The 17769-nt window shown below is 35.5% G+C and overlaps 3 protein-coding genes across 3 annotated transcripts in view; 1 reads left to right on the top strand and 2 right to left on the bottom strand.

Moving 5' to 3' along the window:
- The first annotated feature begins 640 nt into the window (after positions 1–640).
- Positions 641–3560, top strand: LOC117100853 (thioredoxin domain-containing protein 9-like). Its single transcript, XM_033240683.1, has 3 exons — positions 641–775; positions 1891–2357; positions 3257–3560. The coding sequence occupies exons 2-3, from the start codon at positions 1906–1908 to the stop codon at positions 3462–3464; spliced, it is 660 nt and encodes a 219-aa protein (XP_033096574.1). The 5' UTR covers positions 641–775; positions 1891–1905; the 3' UTR covers positions 3465–3560.
- A 1519-nt stretch (positions 3561–5079) lies between these two features.
- On the bottom strand, positions 5080–10471 carry LOC117100851 (protein cramped-like). Its single transcript, XM_033240680.1, has 4 exons — positions 10104–10471; positions 9296–9477; positions 8960–9106; positions 5080–7982 (listed from the first exon to the last, which is right to left on the bottom strand). The coding sequence occupies exons 1-4, from the start codon at positions 10450–10452 to the stop codon at positions 7746–7748; spliced, it is 915 nt and encodes a 304-aa protein (XP_033096571.1). The 5' UTR covers positions 10453–10471; the 3' UTR covers positions 5080–7745.
- LOC117100852 (protein cramped-like) overlaps positions 10452–17769 on the bottom strand; it is a 10214-nt gene continuing 2896 nt past the window's right edge. The window contains exons 5-12 of the mRNA XM_033240681.1: positions 17515–17629; positions 17036–17117; positions 15735–16400; positions 15099–15242; positions 12186–12491; positions 11737–11793; positions 10797–10930; positions 10452–10455 (exon numbers count right to left, since the gene is read on the bottom strand). Of these exons, the coding sequence (XP_033096572.1) occupies positions 10452–10455; positions 10797–10930; positions 11737–11793; positions 12186–12491; positions 15099–15242; positions 15735–16265 (1176 nt within the window). The 5' untranslated portion in view covers positions 16266–16400; positions 17036–17117; positions 17515–17629. The remainder of the gene's footprint in view (positions 10456–10796; positions 10931–11736; positions 11794–12185; positions 12492–15098; positions 15243–15734; positions 16401–17035; positions 17118–17514; positions 17630–17769) is intronic.

The following is a 17769-nucleotide window of genomic DNA, read 5'->3' as shown; positions in this document are numbered from 1 at the left end:
AATAGGTTAGGCTAGGTGGGATTAGAATAAACAGTCTAAACAAGTAAACAGGAAGGCCAAAATTATATATATATATATATGATCCACATATGTCTCACAGAAATATACAAGAATAAACGCAAACGAAAATACAACGATTGCGTAGGTTGACATAATAGAAATTTATTCAACACGAATATTTGGAGGATGGACACAAGCGTGTCAGAAATATTTGTGTTGAATCAATTTTATGTCTCCAATTATGTCAACGTATGCAATCGTTATATTTTCGTTTGCGTTTATTCTAGTTTCCCCGAATTCACAAGACACTAATCCATTCACAAATTTATCATTCTTACAAAAATAAAATTCTGATTTTCTAATTATAATATTTTAGGGTTTTCACGCTTTACGAATACCACGTTACAGTTATTGGTATCGGCATATAGCACCCTTCTCTCATACCAGATGTTAGGGTGATTTTTTTAAATTATTATTATTAATAGTACAAGTAGTTTAGGCTTCATCTTGGAAGAAAAATGTGTTTGCCAAAAAATAATAGCCGACTAATACTGTAGAATCTTATTTTGGGACGCTATTGCAGATACCTCAGCCAAACTTGTTTTGGTCTTACCTCTTGAGTATGTTGTGTTTTTGTCCAATGAAAATGGCCTCCTTGTGCGTTACCGCCCAACCAAAATGAATATGCATAGCTTACTAAAGAAGCTGGTTTATCTGGAATTCTAAACGGTTGGTTACTCTTGTTCTGTCTGCTAAATTGAATTTAATTAATCAGGTAATAATTATTTAATGCCATTGAAACCTATGTTCACATAGTAGTATTGATTTATTTAGGCCTGTACTAATGTCAGGTGTGTATGTAGGCCTAGGGCCTAGTAGTAGTGCTGCGACAGCTAACTGAACTAGGCCTAGCCTAGGCCCTGCATGCTTGTTGCTATCTATCACAGCGGAGCTCTAGCTACTCTATTTGATTTGATATTGCAAGCCTTCAAATGCTTGATAGTAGGCCTAGCCTAATTAAGTAAAATAGGCCTAGCCTAAACTGCTGTCGTCATCGTAGTCACTCTTGGCCAATGCTAAGCTTAAGTATATTAAGATTAGGCCTAGATCAAACTCATTTCATGTATGTTTGAGTTTAGGAATTTAATTAATAAAAGAAGTAGTAATAAATAATAATTAAAACAAATTCTTGTTGGCCTATTTTTAGCCAACAACAATAAAAAGATTACAATCACAACAACCCAACCCTCCACTTCAGCCCCTCTCCATCTGCTTCTACTAGGCATAGGCTAGTCCCCAACCCCTCTCCAATATACCCACAAACATAGGGCTAGCTACTGTGGTTGTACCAATCCGGGCAATAACAGTGATGCGCCTTTTATTTTGTGCTAGGCCTAGTAGTACAGTACCTTCAAATAAATGCACAATTTAGGTAGGTGCAGACTGATATAATATAAGGCCTGCACTAGAAATATATCCTCCGCTAAAAAATTTGGCCTAGAAATTTGTCTGCACATTTTGGAAAATAAGGGCCGATTTCCGTGTAGATTTTTGCTGAAAATTAGGCTTTGACCTATCTTAATATATAAACAATGTAATAGTCAGTATTTACAGATCAGCGCATGTACAGTATTTTCTAGTGATATTCTGCACAATTTGAGATGGTTTTTGAGGTATTATCTGCGCAATTAAAAAACTTTACAGTAAATTTACAATAATTGGTGATAATAATAATAATAATGGTCGACTTACCAGGCGCATATTGTCATGATCTCTATGCGCATCACAATGAAAAAATAAGTTTAAAGAGATAAATATCAAAATAAGGTGTGACTAAATATATTCCTACTCCTTAATTTGCTGTCACGATATTGTTATTTATGTCCACAGATATATAACTACAACATGAATCCTGTTGTGCAGCAACAGGTTTTAGAAGCCACAAAAATAATAGAAAGTCAAGTCGATGCAGAGATCGAAAGGATCGACCACCTGGACCAAGACGACCTGGAGAGTATACGTAGACGTCGATTAGAAGGAATGAAGAAACTCGAGGAACAGAGGAAAACCTGGCTAGCGAATGGACACGGCATTTACACTGAAGTGCCAGGAGAAAAAGAGTTCTTTACAGAGTGCAAAAAAAGTGCTAAAGCTTTATGTCATTTTTATCGGGACAGCACATTTAGGTGTAAAATAATTGATAAACATCTTTCCATCCTAGCTCCGAAACATATAGAGACTAGGTTTCTGAAGATCAATGCTGAAAAAGCACCATTCCTTGCGGAGAGACTCCGGATCAAGACTCTGCCAACAATTGCAATAATCAAAGATGGAAAAACTACGGATTATATTGTTGGGTGAGTAGCCACACTTAATCCCTAGGAGTTCACCAGAGACTAGCATGGTCTCGTTCATTTTCATTTCACTTTTATTCAAGGATCAACTTACATTAAGATGGGTCGCAAGTCGTGGCCCTAAGGCCAAATTGTATGCGAGTCTAACGCTTTCAAAATACTATAAAAACCTTTAAAAAGGGGAAAAAACAGCCTATAAATATGGAAAACATTAAAACAAAAAAAAAACACAAATTCAGTACATAAAAATGTCACATATATATCTGTCTCTTATACACATCTAGATGTGTATAAGAGACAGGGACAAAGATCATACAATTTGTTTAAGATATTAAACTTCAGTTTTCTTTTGTGTATATAACATACAATAATTTCACAATGCAATGCATATCATGAGAAACTTCAAACCTGTGTTTTGTCCTTTCTTTGTTGTAATTTTGTATATATACAATTTAATACATTTAATATTCTTGCATTTTTTAATATATTCTATTTTTGTAAATACATTCATTTCACCATTTGGCTGCAGTTTGTATATTCTTTTATACCTGAATGAATAAAAAATAAAAATATTATTAGCATTTCGAAGATTTCTATTCTGATTTTGGAAATTAGTTGGTTGAATAAAATCAAATGAGTGGGCTGTTGAGGACAGACCCTTGACGATCTTATGACAGTGGGCTATCCTCCTCACCGAAAGTAAATCAAGATCGCAAAGTCCTAAGGCATCTTCGTATGAAGTAAAATTCCTGCCAAGGATGATATGGCAAGCTGTTTTTCTCCCGTAATTCTGCAAGCTTGTAGTATAGCACTTCCTATCTAGTTTAATTTTCTTCAATATACAGTAGATATATTTTAATTTTATTCCAGATATTATAATTTATTTTTTATTATCATCTTAGATTTCAAGACCTTGGAGGCAGAGATGACTTCCCCACCGAGATGCTGGAGTGGAGACTAGGCTGTGCTGACATCATCAACTACAGCGGAAACCTTCAGGACCCACCATTAGGAGAGGACGGAAAAACCAACAACATCTTAAAGCAAAAGAAAGCTAATAAAACAATCAGAGGAGGAATTGACGATGATGATAGTGATCTAGATGAATAATCTGTTCAGACTATCAAACTGTTGTATGCCCATATATAGTCATGATGTGCTTATATATAGTCATGATGTGCCCATATATAGCCATGATGTGACTATATATAGTCATGATGTGCCTATATGGCAATGATATGATGATGTCATGACCATAGGCATGTCACATGTTTTTGTCAATTAAAATTTCATATTTTTGACAGGTTTAACATCATATCAATATTATAATTAATGTCAATATTTTATCAATATGATTTAGGATCGAGGACGATTTAAAGTCCTGTTCAGGCTATCAAACTCTTGTATGCTCATATATAGCCATGATGTGCCTATATATGGTCATGATGACATCACATCATGACCATATATAGGTACATCATGACTGTATATGGCAGGGGTGCCCTGATTCAGCTAAGTACTGTTTACTGTATATGGTTGTGGGTGATTGTACGCATTACAATTGTAGTATTGATTTAATACTGTACAAATAAATTTACCGAGCCATACCACACAAATTTCTTCTTTTTTTTTTGTGCTGGGTAGCAGATGATGTGTTATTCCAAAATACATCTCTGCGCACAAATTAATAATCTAGAGTGAATTTATAATTAGTTCTGCAACAATGATTCAGAATAAGCATAGTTAATTACCCTCAAATAATAGTACAGTCTGTTGCAAACTCCACAGACTTGAGTCAAGTAACAGCCTTTTATTATAATCAAATTCTTCATAATTGTTGTATGCATATTTTAAACATAGACATCCTGGAATTTATTTATAATGAAACATGATTGTAAATACTTTATACTTTCATTTCTGTGTGAATGCTTGTGTGTATTATTTTGTTTGTTGTGTTTTTTTTTTAATGTTGTGCGATACCATCTATATCATTCCACCATGCAATATAGGCCCTGAATTTATTACTAGCCAATTCCATGGTCTATGAATATGGTATGGTAATACAGTATTTATGTGTTTGTGCCTTGTGTGTAGCAAGGAAAACATTCTCATAAGCTATTTATTAACTTATTAAAATATACAAAGTGAATTACTGTATATTGTTCAAGCCTCAACTATATGAGCCCATTTACAGTGGCATAGCAAGTGGGAGGGAGGAATGCCACTGGAAATTCGCTGAGGAAACAAAGTATTATTTATTCTTATAATTTGCACACCCACCAAGTATCAAAATTTGGATGCGAGCATTGGAAAGCTTGCGCATAAACAATAATACTGTATAAGTTAGAATAATATATGCAGGCCTGTCGTAGCTTCCTCACTGAACATGCACCAAACATCCCTGTAATTTATGTGAACATACCTGTAACTTATGTGAACATCACTCTTTCTCTTATCCTGATGAAGACATAATTAATGTTGAAATATTGAATCCCATCACGATTGTTTGCATTTCGTACAGTTAAATTGCCGAAGTTGACTTTTCCTTTAAATGCCAAATTGTTTTTTTTTTTCATTAAATAATGATATCTAAGTCAAAACAGTTTTTCAAATTTTTTTTTATTTGACTTAGGCAAGTTCAACTGTAATACACTTTATCCGAGATTTTGGTTTCTCTGTTTTACGTTATGAATAGGACATGTCAATGAAATATCAAACCAGAAAGTCTTGTTTATCTTGTAGAAATTTATTTTGTAAAAACCACCTCAATGGTTACAAAATCCACAAAACAGATGAATAAATGTATTTCTCTGCTCCATCCACACTTATCAAGTGTATGTGACAAATTTGAGCATCACATTTATTGTCACTTAAAATTTTGGTAGTGAGCACAGGGCTTAAACAAACAAAAATAAATACCAAATTGATGTGTAAAAAAAAAAAATACCAAATTGATGTGTAAATCTCTGATCGCGATTTTACAACTAGTTTTAAATATTGGGATCTCATGTGAGATGAACCCATATCTTTAATACTTTCAAAATGTCAACATCCTTGATACATCATTCTAATCATTGGCTATTGGTCATACATGGTCTTATATAATTTTATCTACATGGAAAAAAAAATGATCGGGAAAGTTTAAAGAATTTTATCGGTAGGAGGCCCCTTGATTTGATAGATCAAAAATGCATTCAAGTGCATTTATGTGCATTACCATTTCTATTGGGAGTTTTCCACCTTCAACGAAATCAGTAGTTCAAACTGTTTCTACTTTTTACGAAGTGAAAAAAATGCACGGCGAACACAATTCGCACAAATAATTCTAGTGTAAAACTGGCTTAAGTATTTGAAATTCATAAATTTTAGAATACGTTGATATTAAATTCAAATGTTTAGTCACATCAGTACAGTAGATTCCGTAGATTAAAAAAAAAATCTGAAACATACAAAGATATTTATTGTGTACTGTAAATGACAGAGCAGTTCTTCGTAGATTTGAAATTAAATAAAAAAGCAAGATATATTGGGCTGTCCACAATATATTATAAATTCCAAAAAACATTACACTGGTTGGGAGGGGTTTGCATCTGCTATACATAATCAAGCTAGGTTTTTAATATAATACCCTGTTTGCGCTTGTGAGTTGTGTTAACTACTTCTTCTGTTTGCTAAGCTCAAGCCTGCCAAATTATTAAATCACTTCTCTGGTGAATACTAGAATACACACACAAAGCTAAATTATGGAGGTTACACAACCTTAAATTCTGTCCACACACTGTAAAGTTTTAAGTGACAAATATTTGCCATTATTTGTACACGAGTTCGATATGACATCATCATGATCATACATGGGCAAATCATACAAAATTTGTCATAAAATTTGAGTTTTGAAAGATCTTTTACACAATGACGATAAAATTTACCTTGAAATTTTAGATGTGATTCCCATTGTATCCATCAAAATAGAATAGCCATTTGTATAATTTTTAACTCCAATGAGGAGCTCTAAAAATACCCGGCTGATTGATCTTTTTTCATTCTCTTTTCGTATGGGTGGCCATTAGGGCCATTAGCTTTGATGAGAAACTCTAGAAACACCCGACTGATTGATTTATAGATCTTCTTTAATTCACTTTTTTGTATGAGCAGTTGCTTGGGCGCAATATTTTTTTCCTGGACGTTTGAGGCAGTGACAATGGCTGTAATACAGATTTCCGTAGAAGGTAAAATCAAGAACAAAGATGCAACGTTTTGTTATTGTTTTCTGATGGAATACAAAACCTTTTCCTTTTCTAAGATAGTACAGTATATAACGGCAAAAACAGAAAACAAATATATGCATTCATAAAAAAATTGATAAATGATTTTTTTTTACATATATGTGATGTTAGATGAAAAGAGTTATATTCTTTCTACAAATCTGTACAAATTATATACATTTTTTTCGGAACAACATTTAGTTTCTATATAACAGTATATTATATTGCACACAAAAAACATTAAAATAACCACACTAGAATGTAAAGAGCAAAACAATACAATTACAAGTAATGACAATAAAGCCCTAAGGCTGCATAAAGACCTACAGGCTATTGTTCAATAGTTGGCTTTTTTGTGTTACATAATATACTTTCAAGGAAAGAATACAGTTCATATTATATACCGCATACATAGATTTGTTAAAAAGCAGGTAATAACTTCTATGACGTAGATTGAATGATAGTTCATAAATTCCCGGTGAAAAAATTATAGTATTTTTTTGCCCTGTTGCGATGTACAGTAATCTCTAGGTCCCACATATAAGGTTACAATTTATGACACGCAACCCGCCAATGTACGGAAACAGCGACGTGACCTCTACGATGCTGAGAGAGATTAGCCCTTTGATCACCTAGGCCTATGAAGTAAGCTTAGGCCTACTTGGTGGGTATTCTTTTCATTACCTTTTTAAGGCCTCGTAGAATCTATGTACAGTACAAGGTATATTGACTGCTCTGGATTCAAGAAATGTTGAAATCTATAGCACCCTCGATGATGTGGAAAATAATAGGCTATGGTCTCCACATCACCTCGGGACAATTGATTTCACCATTCCCCTCATGAGCAGTCAATATTTGTATACTACCAAATAATATAGTCATGATGAACCTATATAACCATATTAATTAGGCATTTCACAAATAATAGTCTGGACAGGCCATTAGATAAAAAAATTGGTTTACAAAAATTACAAAATATCACTCTGCCTGACTTTTATAATATGTATATTATACTCAGGATAGGTATTTTGAATATGCTCTTTCTTTAAATGAATGCCAAAATATTGCTTTATTTTAGAATAGAAATGATAAAGGTATGTATTTTTGATAAAGTGTAGATATAATTTGTTTATGATACAGATTTAAGCCCATTGTTCAGTTTACCACTACCAAAGTCTACCGAACTGAAGTCCAGTGCTTTGGGGACGCCGTCTTTTGCCGGTTCCATAGCGACTGTTTCGTTAACACCAAGGTTACCCGGTAAATCAATGCTCTCTTCGATGTGGGCAGCCAGATCCGCGAACTTGGCTATGTAGTCGATGCTATTCTCATTCATAAGGCTTTGTAATGTACCTTCAACTTGGAACTAGAAAAAAAAATAATGCGGACAAATGTGAACAGGATTTTAACTGACGTGTGGTAGCGTATCCTGGATTTTGAAAAGCAGGGTGCTGAATAAAAATATTACACCCACTTAACTTTATACAAGGCGTAGAACTAGGCATGGAGCATATATCAATGGCATTGACTTTACCAAAAATTGATTGTGAATGTCTCAGGTCTGAAGCAACTTGCAGACATTTATTTCAATTAGTTTATTATTATTATTTTTTTTAATGTTTGCTCAGGTGTACTGACCACCCACCAACTACCAACTCTGGTTATGCCACTGACTTGCACATCAGCTTATGAAGTTATGTTTGACAGCAATGACAAAAGCTTGTGTAAATTCAGAGCTTTGCATTACTTTAATTTGAAACATTGATCTGTCAAAACTCTAAAATTTTCTTTGACCAAAAACTGTTATATACGCATATATGTGGCAAAGACACATATATGGGTATATAAAAGTTTTATACCCATATATGTGGCAAAGACAAACCAGTCACTCGTCGGAAATCGTGTTTGAGGAAAAATGGCCAAAACATGCTGGAATGTCAAATGTTTAAAAATCTATTTTATTTCACTGAACTAACCTTTATATATCATTCTATGCTGTTATTTTCCCCATTTTGAATGTTAAAACAACACTTTTTAAGGATTTGAAGATAGTTTCTGCATGAGAAATGCCTGAAATCATAAACTTTGAAGGCTGATTTCTCATATATTGTTCTTTAAACGTCGATGTGGTTAAACGCTTGTAACTTCATAAGGAAATGTCCGATTTGAATGATTCTTTTACCATTTTATAGCTTTTATTTTACTCTTTAACACTATGTTAATAACTCAAAATTGATTGCGACGAGTGACTGGTTTGGCTTGTCTTTGCCACATATAGTCATGATGAGGCCATATATGGTCAAGATGTTATGTCATCATGATCAAATTTAGGCATACACTTACATTACTTGTTGACATAATAGAGTCTCTGGAAGATTCACAATACATGACAGGAAGAGGACAGATACTGTTCAGTGTTGGAACCGCTTTATCCCGCTTTTCCGGTGACTCGATGCCATTTAAAAATCCACTAAGTGACGACAAGTCCATCTAATAAATTAAAAGTGGTTCACTTAAATTGAAAATATTTATAAAATTGTTATCATTACTTTGATGATTATGATAAATATCATCTTAAATCACAGTTATCATGATAATCAGCAACAGCATCAACACCAACTTGCTCCTTAATTTGTGATAATTAAAATCAAACAATAAATAATCATGTATTACACATACTGTTTCACCGTTTAGCCAATGAGAGTCAGAGGTTAGCTGTTTAAATGGTGAGCTGGTTGGACTAACAGTACTGGGAGGAGGTGTTGAGGTGCCAGCTTCCCTGTTTTCTTGCTGGCTATTCTGGACGTGTTTTCCTGGGGTTGATGTCTCACTAGGTTCAGATGTCAAAGGTTGATCAATTCCTATGAAAAAGAATAAAGGTTAAAGGTTATATAAAAATAAAACAGACATCTGTTGAGTTGCATGTACGGTAATAATAGGAATTTGTAGAAGTAATGAATATTATGAATATTATTATTATGAATATTGTGAATATTATTCACAATGAAAATGATGATTTGATTTTGTAATGTGTAACAGTGCCTTAATGTCATGTTACCAGGGAGTGATTAGTCTTACTGGAGTGACTTTAGTAAGACCCTTTAAGTGATAAACCAATTACCAGTTAAGACCGTTTAATAGCAATCCGCCCCTAAAGTGAAATTTTGACAAAAATTGGGTTTCAATGCTTCACACAGACTAATGTTACTACGGTGGCCCTATTTATTGTTTTATAATAGTAATTCCCAAAATTTACAGCATTCATTTTGAAAACAGGCCCCACCCCCTTACCTTGCAAACAAGCCTCGAGAAGGAGCCCATGGGGAAAAAAAGCCCACATCTTCAAATCAATGTTTTTGTATATCAATAACTTAGTTTTCATATTTTTGTATAAATTTTGTCACGCAGCTCAAATCTATTGTAATATTTTGTCTTCTGTGAACTGGGTGTGTAAACTTTACCTGTTAGACTGGGTGGTAAACCTTACCTGTTAGACCAGCAGTATCCATTGCCATGGCGATAAGTGACTCGCCTCCAATACTGGTGTCCTCAGGGGCATCAGCAGATGGTAGGGATATATCTAAGATTGAGGACAGATTTGGTGGTGGTGAAAGCCTAAAAGATGATTGGCCATCCTTGGCGTGACTGTCTGTGGAACTGACATCATTACTTGGAGGGCTGGGCGTCGATAGCACACTACTATCGCAGGTCTTGTTCTGTGGTGGCGTGGCAGCAACAGAGGTTACCGGTGGCGCTTGCTGAGCATAAACCTGGTTCGTTGTCACCGGGATGGCTACAATTGGACAAGGAGTAGAAGGCGCTGCAACAATCGGCATCACCTAAATTTTAAAGAAATCAAAAACTGTTTACATGGTGTACCACAAATTAGTACTGTTGATAAGTTATATGCTAAGTCTGTTACTAATTAAGCGCCTTAAATTGTGACGATTTTATCTATCAGGTGTTGTAATGACCCTTAATTTTCATAATCAGAGAGGCCAACATGTGTACCCACAAATTAATACTGTTGATAAGTTATATTCTATCTAAGTCAGTTAATAATTAAAGTCCTTTCAATTTTTACAATTTTATATATCAGGTGTTGTTATGACCCCTAATTTTCATAATCAGAGTGGCCAACATACAATAAGTATATAAAATCATAATTATACACAATTACAGTTGTGTATAAGAGACAGGGTCTACGCTGTTTAGGGAGCTGGCGTCCACTGGTGTAAACTTTCCTGTTGATGTCGACAAAGACATCATGTTGCGTATCGGACCAGATGATTGTATTCTTGGCAAAAGGTGGCGCTGCAGAGATAGAAATTTAGAAATAAATAAAAACTTAAGTGAACCATTAAAAACAATAAAATAAAATAAGAGATACCAGATTTTGTACTGTTCATTGGCAAGGTGTTAAGCTGGGGAAGCTTGCGCTTCTATGAAGAACGCAACGCGACAATGCTCACGCAATGGTTCGTTTTTAATGATGATCCGTTTAGACTGCCACTGGCTTTCAGCATACAGCGAATGTGTGTCGTCTAGTGCTCACAGAAAGCCGAGTTTGCTTTGTCATGCGACAGTCGAATAACGCAATCAGTGCCTGCCTTAACACACTATATTTTATCATTGGGTACATGTAGCCTATGAACACTGGCTTAGAACCAACCAACCAATCAATCAACCAATCAAACACTCCTTTTGCTACCCCTAGAGCTTCATGCCAAAAAGAATTCATTTCAATATATTTTCCCATACTACGCATAGCACAGGTGGGCTAAGTACAGCCAATGGGCCGCGTGCCGCCCAAATGTCAGGCCCGCTTAATATTTTTGAAAAGAAAACACCTTGGTTTTTGACGGCCTGATACAGATTAGCTGTAAAAAGTTATGTTCAAACCTGGAATGAAGTCGTATAAAAGCAGTGCATGAAGGTTTTTGGAAGAACACCAACATTAAAATTTGGGTGCGGCACTCGGTGTTACAGTAAATATAAAATTCACTTTGGCCCTCCAACTGATTTTTATGCCCACCCCTGACGTATAGAATAGTTATGTTGGTTTTACCAAATATCATATTTTACATATATTTTGGAAGACAAGGAGATAAAGTTGTTACCTGGACAACAATGGGTGGTCTTGATTTTCGTCCTTTTCTTTGATTGATCGACTGTCTCTGTCAAAATACAAATAAGAGATTTACTAGCTAAGCATTACTCAAAATTGACACATATCCTAACATCCTACTAAATATAGTACAATAATAATAATCTTTACTTATTTGTTTGTTTGTTTGTTTAATTTATTTCTCCACACTTATTCACAAGAGCCTTTCACTCTGTAGGTGTTCTATTCTCAATGGTGGGTTCAAGAATTCAAAATACAGGCGGCCTAGGGAGAGACTTTTACAGATGGAGGGTATATACCACCTCAGCCCCACCACAGTTAAAGTTGATAACTTATCTTAATTGAAGTTAATAACTTACTTAGGCACTGAGCATGGATTTTCCGATTTTGCTTAACACAGTATATATTTCATAAACAATCTCCAAACAACTATGTACTTACATGTATAAAACGGAGTTGTTGCATAAATAATTTTTCCTGTGCCTGTGATTTCAGTACTGAGGGAGCGAATGACGCTTTCGGCGTCACAAACACCCCCTTGTCAATGTCAACTATGGACCCATTTGGCACATTAAGGTTTCCGTTGCCAACCGCTCCCGCGATGCGAAATATTTCTTTGTTCGATCCTGGAGCAGCGGCGACGTCACTCTTACTCCGGCTGGGAGTAACACCAACTCTATTGGTAGCAGAGTTAGCTGCTGGTTGAATGCCACGCACAGGTGAAGTGACTGTCCCAACAGACACCATCTAAAGAGCAAAATATAATTAATAATTTAACAATTATTGTAACTTAACACGTTGACTGCCAGACCTTTTTTTACGGTTTCTTCCCGTGTGCCAAAACAAGTTTACATGTACAAACATACTTTTTTGAAACTTTATCTAGTCATACAGTATATCAAAATGACGTGTCTAATAAATTGGCGGGAAAATATTAGGGGGCGAGTATACTCGTCGATGGCACTGTGATAGAACTTTTTACTGACTATGCCAAGGGCGAGTTATCTCGTCCTCTTTTTGTATGGGTTGGTATATGTTCAAAGGGTGCCCCCACTTGTACCGCTCGATTGTACTACTGGCAACATAACACAACAAACATACATATGTCATTTGTACGTTATCGTCTAGGTGTATCTTCCCCGAACTACCAGCCGTTGAGTCTGTGCTAGAACGCTAGAATGTTCCCCCGTTTTTGACGAGTATACTCGTTCCTGGCGCCCTCAGCAACACCCTGTGGGCGAGTATACTCGTCTCTGGCAGCCAACGTGTTGAACCTGAACAGACTATCAAACATCATTTGACAAAAACATGTGACATGCCTAAATATGGTCATCATGACATCACATCATCACCATGACTACATGCATACCTGCCAACATTCAAATATCAAAAATAGGGAAGCGATTCATTGGTGCCACGTCCCCCACACTAAACAATTTGTAAGATTCCTATTCCTGTACAGTTGCTTTAAATAAAAAACAATAGTTACTTACTTTCAAATGTACTGTTTATTTACCTCACAACCTACCGTTATTTTAGGGGACAACGAAGATATTACAGTTAAAAAAAAAATGGCCAGGGCTTCCATGTGTGTCATGGCTTTTTAAGAAAAATGCCATGATGGAAAAATAAGTATATAAAATCATAATTATACACAATTACCACTAAGATTTTTTTAATTAAAATATTACCAAACAAAATGAATATTTTATGTTGATTTTAATTTAAATAATTAAGATAACCTTGCCTAAATCTAAATAACTCCGCATTGAAACATTGTAGTGTAACATATTGTGAAACTTTGTGAAAGGAAGATAGAGGATAGTTTTATTGAATGACCCATGACTAGCTAGCTAGTCCCACATTTACAACAATCTCAAACTTTAAAAACACAAACCAACGTAGCAATCCTAGCTAGTATAGCTTTAAATGCTGACCAATATATATTACACTACTGTATTGCATGCTACGAAAAATATCTGGGCCATAGTGCATCGTAGAATAAACCTTTGTGCTTACTGCTTACCGTGCAGGCAAGTTTTCCCAGGGATAGTTTAATGAGTCGCTTGCCGTATTTGCTACGATTAATTAACTATTGTAGAGGGTTACGTTGTATTGTACAGCATTGAAATGCATTGCTTGTTGACCTCATCATGGAATCGTGGGTTGACCTTTCAACCGCACAGTATTGTTTATAGCCACGCAGCTACAGTAGGCCTGTCTTTCCGAGTTTTCAATGTTATGTACCATTTACAGTCAAACTAAAACTAAACTTCATCAAACGCATCCAACGTAAAACCCATATCAATTAATCTAAAAGCTATTCTATGAAGTATAACTGGTCCCCATGGACCCATAAAATCCCAAAATAGCTAACTCATCACCTACTGTACGCTAGTAAAAAAGCAATGCTCCGCCGAAAAGCACACATCGTTTGATTTTACCGATAGGCTGTTTTGAGCATGTTTTGAGTTATTGTTAAATCTCATTTAGTAAAAGTCCTGTTGAAATTCTAAACACAGATACGTCCAGATTTTTTGGAGTTTTTTTCAACATCGGAAATCGGGACGATTCCTATTACTGTAAATCGGTACGATTGGCAGTCTGCCATACAGTACATGGGCAAACAAATTGCACTATGATGATCCATTCAGCAGAGCTAATCATTTTGAAAAGGCACTAAATTTATGTAGTTTGCATTATTGATCGTTGCATTATAGAAGCCATTGTTATTATTGTCTAATGAAATTCTAAATCACATTACGAATAACACTGACATTCATGTTATATTGTAATTCACTAAAACCTATAGCCACATCAAAGCATGTGCAAAAAAGTATTGTTCAGGCATGACAACATGAGCATGCACACAACATGACACGCTGAAATCTAAATATAGACAGTTATATAACTGTAGCGCTTTTTGTGAATGGATACAAAGTGCTTGGATATGTGGACTAGAAACTTGATCAATGACTTTCTTCCCCCCAAGGGTCCCTTCATGTCTTGCTACTCAGTAACCCGGTGCAATTCTCGCCGTCCACAACATCGGCCGTTTGTACCAGTACACCGGGGTATCGCCCTACTTGTCTCGAATGATGTACTGGGTTCTTTATCATGCACGTAAGCCAAAGTGTACACTGGGCATACGGTTTATAATTTTATCCGACTGAACACACAAGCAGGAGGCGCATAACAATGAGTGATGGACTTCCTTTCACCATATTTAAATCTTCAGGGATACAAATGCATTCACTCTAAACCACTCTGACAGCCCACGCCTTAACACAAAGGCTAGTTTCACATTCAAATTCAAAGACCTGTGAAAAACACAAAATAGAAAAAAGAATGTACCTTTTGTTTTTGAGCTGTAGTGTTCGTTAACTGAGTTTTCGCAAGATGGACTAACTTCTGTAGAGTGTTCAAGGTGTTATCTGCTTTTGGAACTGACTTGTTGGCAAACTCGTACTCAAACTTTAACCGAGGTGGCATCCCTAACTTTGGAGCAAAAAAAAACTAAAATTAATATAAATAGGGGGTAACAATAACAGGGGATTAAAGTTTTTTTAAATACTTATTCTAATTCAAGCACAACATACTCGCAACATTACACTAATGGACGAATGGACCAGAATGTGTTATTTAGTACCAATAGGCCAGGAATACATGTCCATCTCACAAACACACAAAATGTATGATTATGGCACCTGTAGGTGGCTGGATATGGCACCCTTACGTTTGAAATTGAATATAATTTTTTTTTTTTCCTCAATTTTTTTATAATTTTGAAATATTAGGGGTGGGGAAATCTGCCACTGGCAGGTTTTATACAATACAAATGTATTAGGTTTAAATGATATCATTATCTATTATTAGGTTGTAGTATCTGAGTCACTAGGTTCTACCCGAAGATAAATAACTTGGATAGGGTATGTGCATTTAAGAATGAAATAATGCTTACTAAACAAATCAAATATAAAGAATAGTTACCATTAAATATAAATCTGTAATACTAATATCATCTGCATTCTCTAAAGTTAGTCCATTTCTCAAGCAAGAGTCTTTAGTTTGTTTACATCTTGTTTCATTCTCCACTGCACTCAATTGTGCCACAGAGGGCTCAGTGTTTTCAACATTTCCCAAAGAAGATGAATCATTTGAATTTCCTAACGACAACTCTGTGCATTTTAGTAAAATGTCAGAATCAGTATTTGCGTCCAAACCTAAGAGAGTCTCGCTGTGCGTTTCTCCAAATTGACCGCAAACTTCGGTCTGAATCATTGAGATATCAGGTAACCTGTTACCAAAATCAGTTGCCAAGTTCTCTGTATCGTCTTTTTTCTGTGCTCCATTGTTAACAATCGCATTTTCTTTTACTTTCCCTTTAGCGTCACTTTTTACAGATGTTGCTTCAACCGGTAACGTTTTACTCGGCTGTAGTTTTAATTTTGCCGTAGACTGCGGACTTGATGAGTTCGATTGAGAGTTTTTGCTGTTACTAGAGTTTAATCCTTGCCCCATTGTGAATGGTGTTTTAGCACTCCAGTGAATAAATTTTCCCTTCACCTCCTCATAGGGGGTGATGTCCAGATTAGGGGGTAATCGTAAGACAACATTTGTTCTATGATCCTTATCAGTGGGTTTCAAAGTCTGTAGCTGAAAATACTTAGTTAAAGATTACAAGAGAGGTCAGTATATGTTGGTAATATTTATTTACTTTTGAAGATAGTGTTTTTATGGCAACATCTGCAAAAAACACTCAATTAAATGAATAAAATAATTTTTCAACTTAAGTCCTCAAATTTGATTTGGAATGCTTAAATATGGTGATGATTATATCACATCCTGACCACCTATTTTTAGTTGTTTTAAAATTCTTTGGCAACATTTTTTAATTGGCATACCATAAAGTATTAATTATGATGTCAATTAAACCAAGGATAACCCACCAAGTATATAGACTTTTATTCCAAAGGGGTCCTTCTGGAGTTGGACCGGACAGTACACTGTGAGACAATCCCAATCGAAGAGTAAACTACATTCTGTAACATACACACGGGCCATATTCACATGGGTTCAGCGACAGCTTAAAGTGCCTCATCCAAAAAAGATGGTGCGCTATTGTAAATTGACTTTCAGACCTCCAGCTAAAACACAAGGAGAGGCAGCGATGCAACTGAACCAGACCAAAGGATCTCCATGGTTCAGCGCACACACAGTGGCTACCACTAGTTTAGCCAACTAAGCTAAGCTGCTCTCTACAAGGGTTATTATTTATTATAAAAGGATACCAGCTTTATGCTGTGTGGTGTCCACTTGGATGTCAGATAGTCAATCACACTCTTCACATCTTTTTGTACAGGTACTGCAATCCTGCATTTAAACAAAAATGTTCATGAATATTCATTATTCCAATTACAAATATGCAAATCTATTTATAAAAGGGCCAATCACAGACCAATTAATAGGTCCATGATCCAATATTATTGAAAATGCTTTTAGAAGTTTGAAGTATACGATGTTGTATGTATCACTTTATAGGAGGTGGGCATATACAGTAGCACAGTTCTGGACAACCACAATACATGATGTTCAGGCCTTGTGATTTCCTTGAATACTTCTCTTCTGGAAACTTCCAAAGGCATTCATTCGGACCTGTCCTAGGTTCAATTCCTGTTACGGTAACAGCAGTTATTCTCATGACCAAAACAACTTCACTCCCGAGCTGAAAACAAATTAAATTAAAATAAAATAATAAGATACAGCTTACCTTAGCCTAGGGTTGTGTGCCAAACATTGGACAGTTGCCAAAGCTTCGTTATTCCTTGGTTGTAGGTCAATAAGGATCTTAAGCGGCAATCGAAATGGTTTGTCTGCTTGGGGTCCTTAAAAAGAAAAGAGGTTATTACAATTTCACACAAAAAATACCATAAAATTCTAAATATCAGCTCTTAATAAATCAGTTGGGTCACTGAAGGAGAAAAATATTGTAAAATTAGGGATGGTGCAATTTAGGAGGTAACCC

This window comes from Anneissia japonica, unplaced genomic scaffold (genome assembly GCF_011630105.1).
Source record: "Anneissia japonica isolate Jap-2015-1 unplaced genomic scaffold, ASM1163010v1 scaffold288120_len48259_cov127, whole genome shotgun sequence".
Lineage (NCBI taxonomy): Eukaryota > Metazoa > Echinodermata > Crinoidea > Comatulida > Comatulidae > Anneissia > Anneissia japonica.
This window is presented reverse-complemented; position numbering and strand designations above follow the sequence as displayed.

Bases quoted from the DNA above. Each gene is read 5' to 3' on its own strand.
- LOC117100853 (XM_033240683.1), top strand. From the start codon at position 1,906: ATGAATCCTGTTGTGCAGCAACAGGTTTTAGAAGCCACAAAAATAATA. The intron at 2,358-3,256 runs GTGAGTAGCCAC...TTATCATCTTAG, and splicing joins ACTACGGATTATATTGTTGG to ATTTCAAGACCTTGGAGGCA.
- LOC117100851 (XM_033240680.1), bottom strand. From the start codon at position 10,452: ATGCCGATTGTTGCAGCGCCTTCTACTCCTTGTCCAATTGTAGCCATC. The intron at 9,107-9,295 runs GTATGTGTAATA...TTAATTTATTAG, and splicing joins ATTGGCTAAACGGTGAAACA to ATGGACTTGTCGTCACTTAG. The intron at 7,983-8,959 runs GTAAGTGTATGC...TTTTTTTTCTAG, and splicing joins CTATTATGTCAACAAGTAAT to TTCCAAGTTGAAGGTACATT.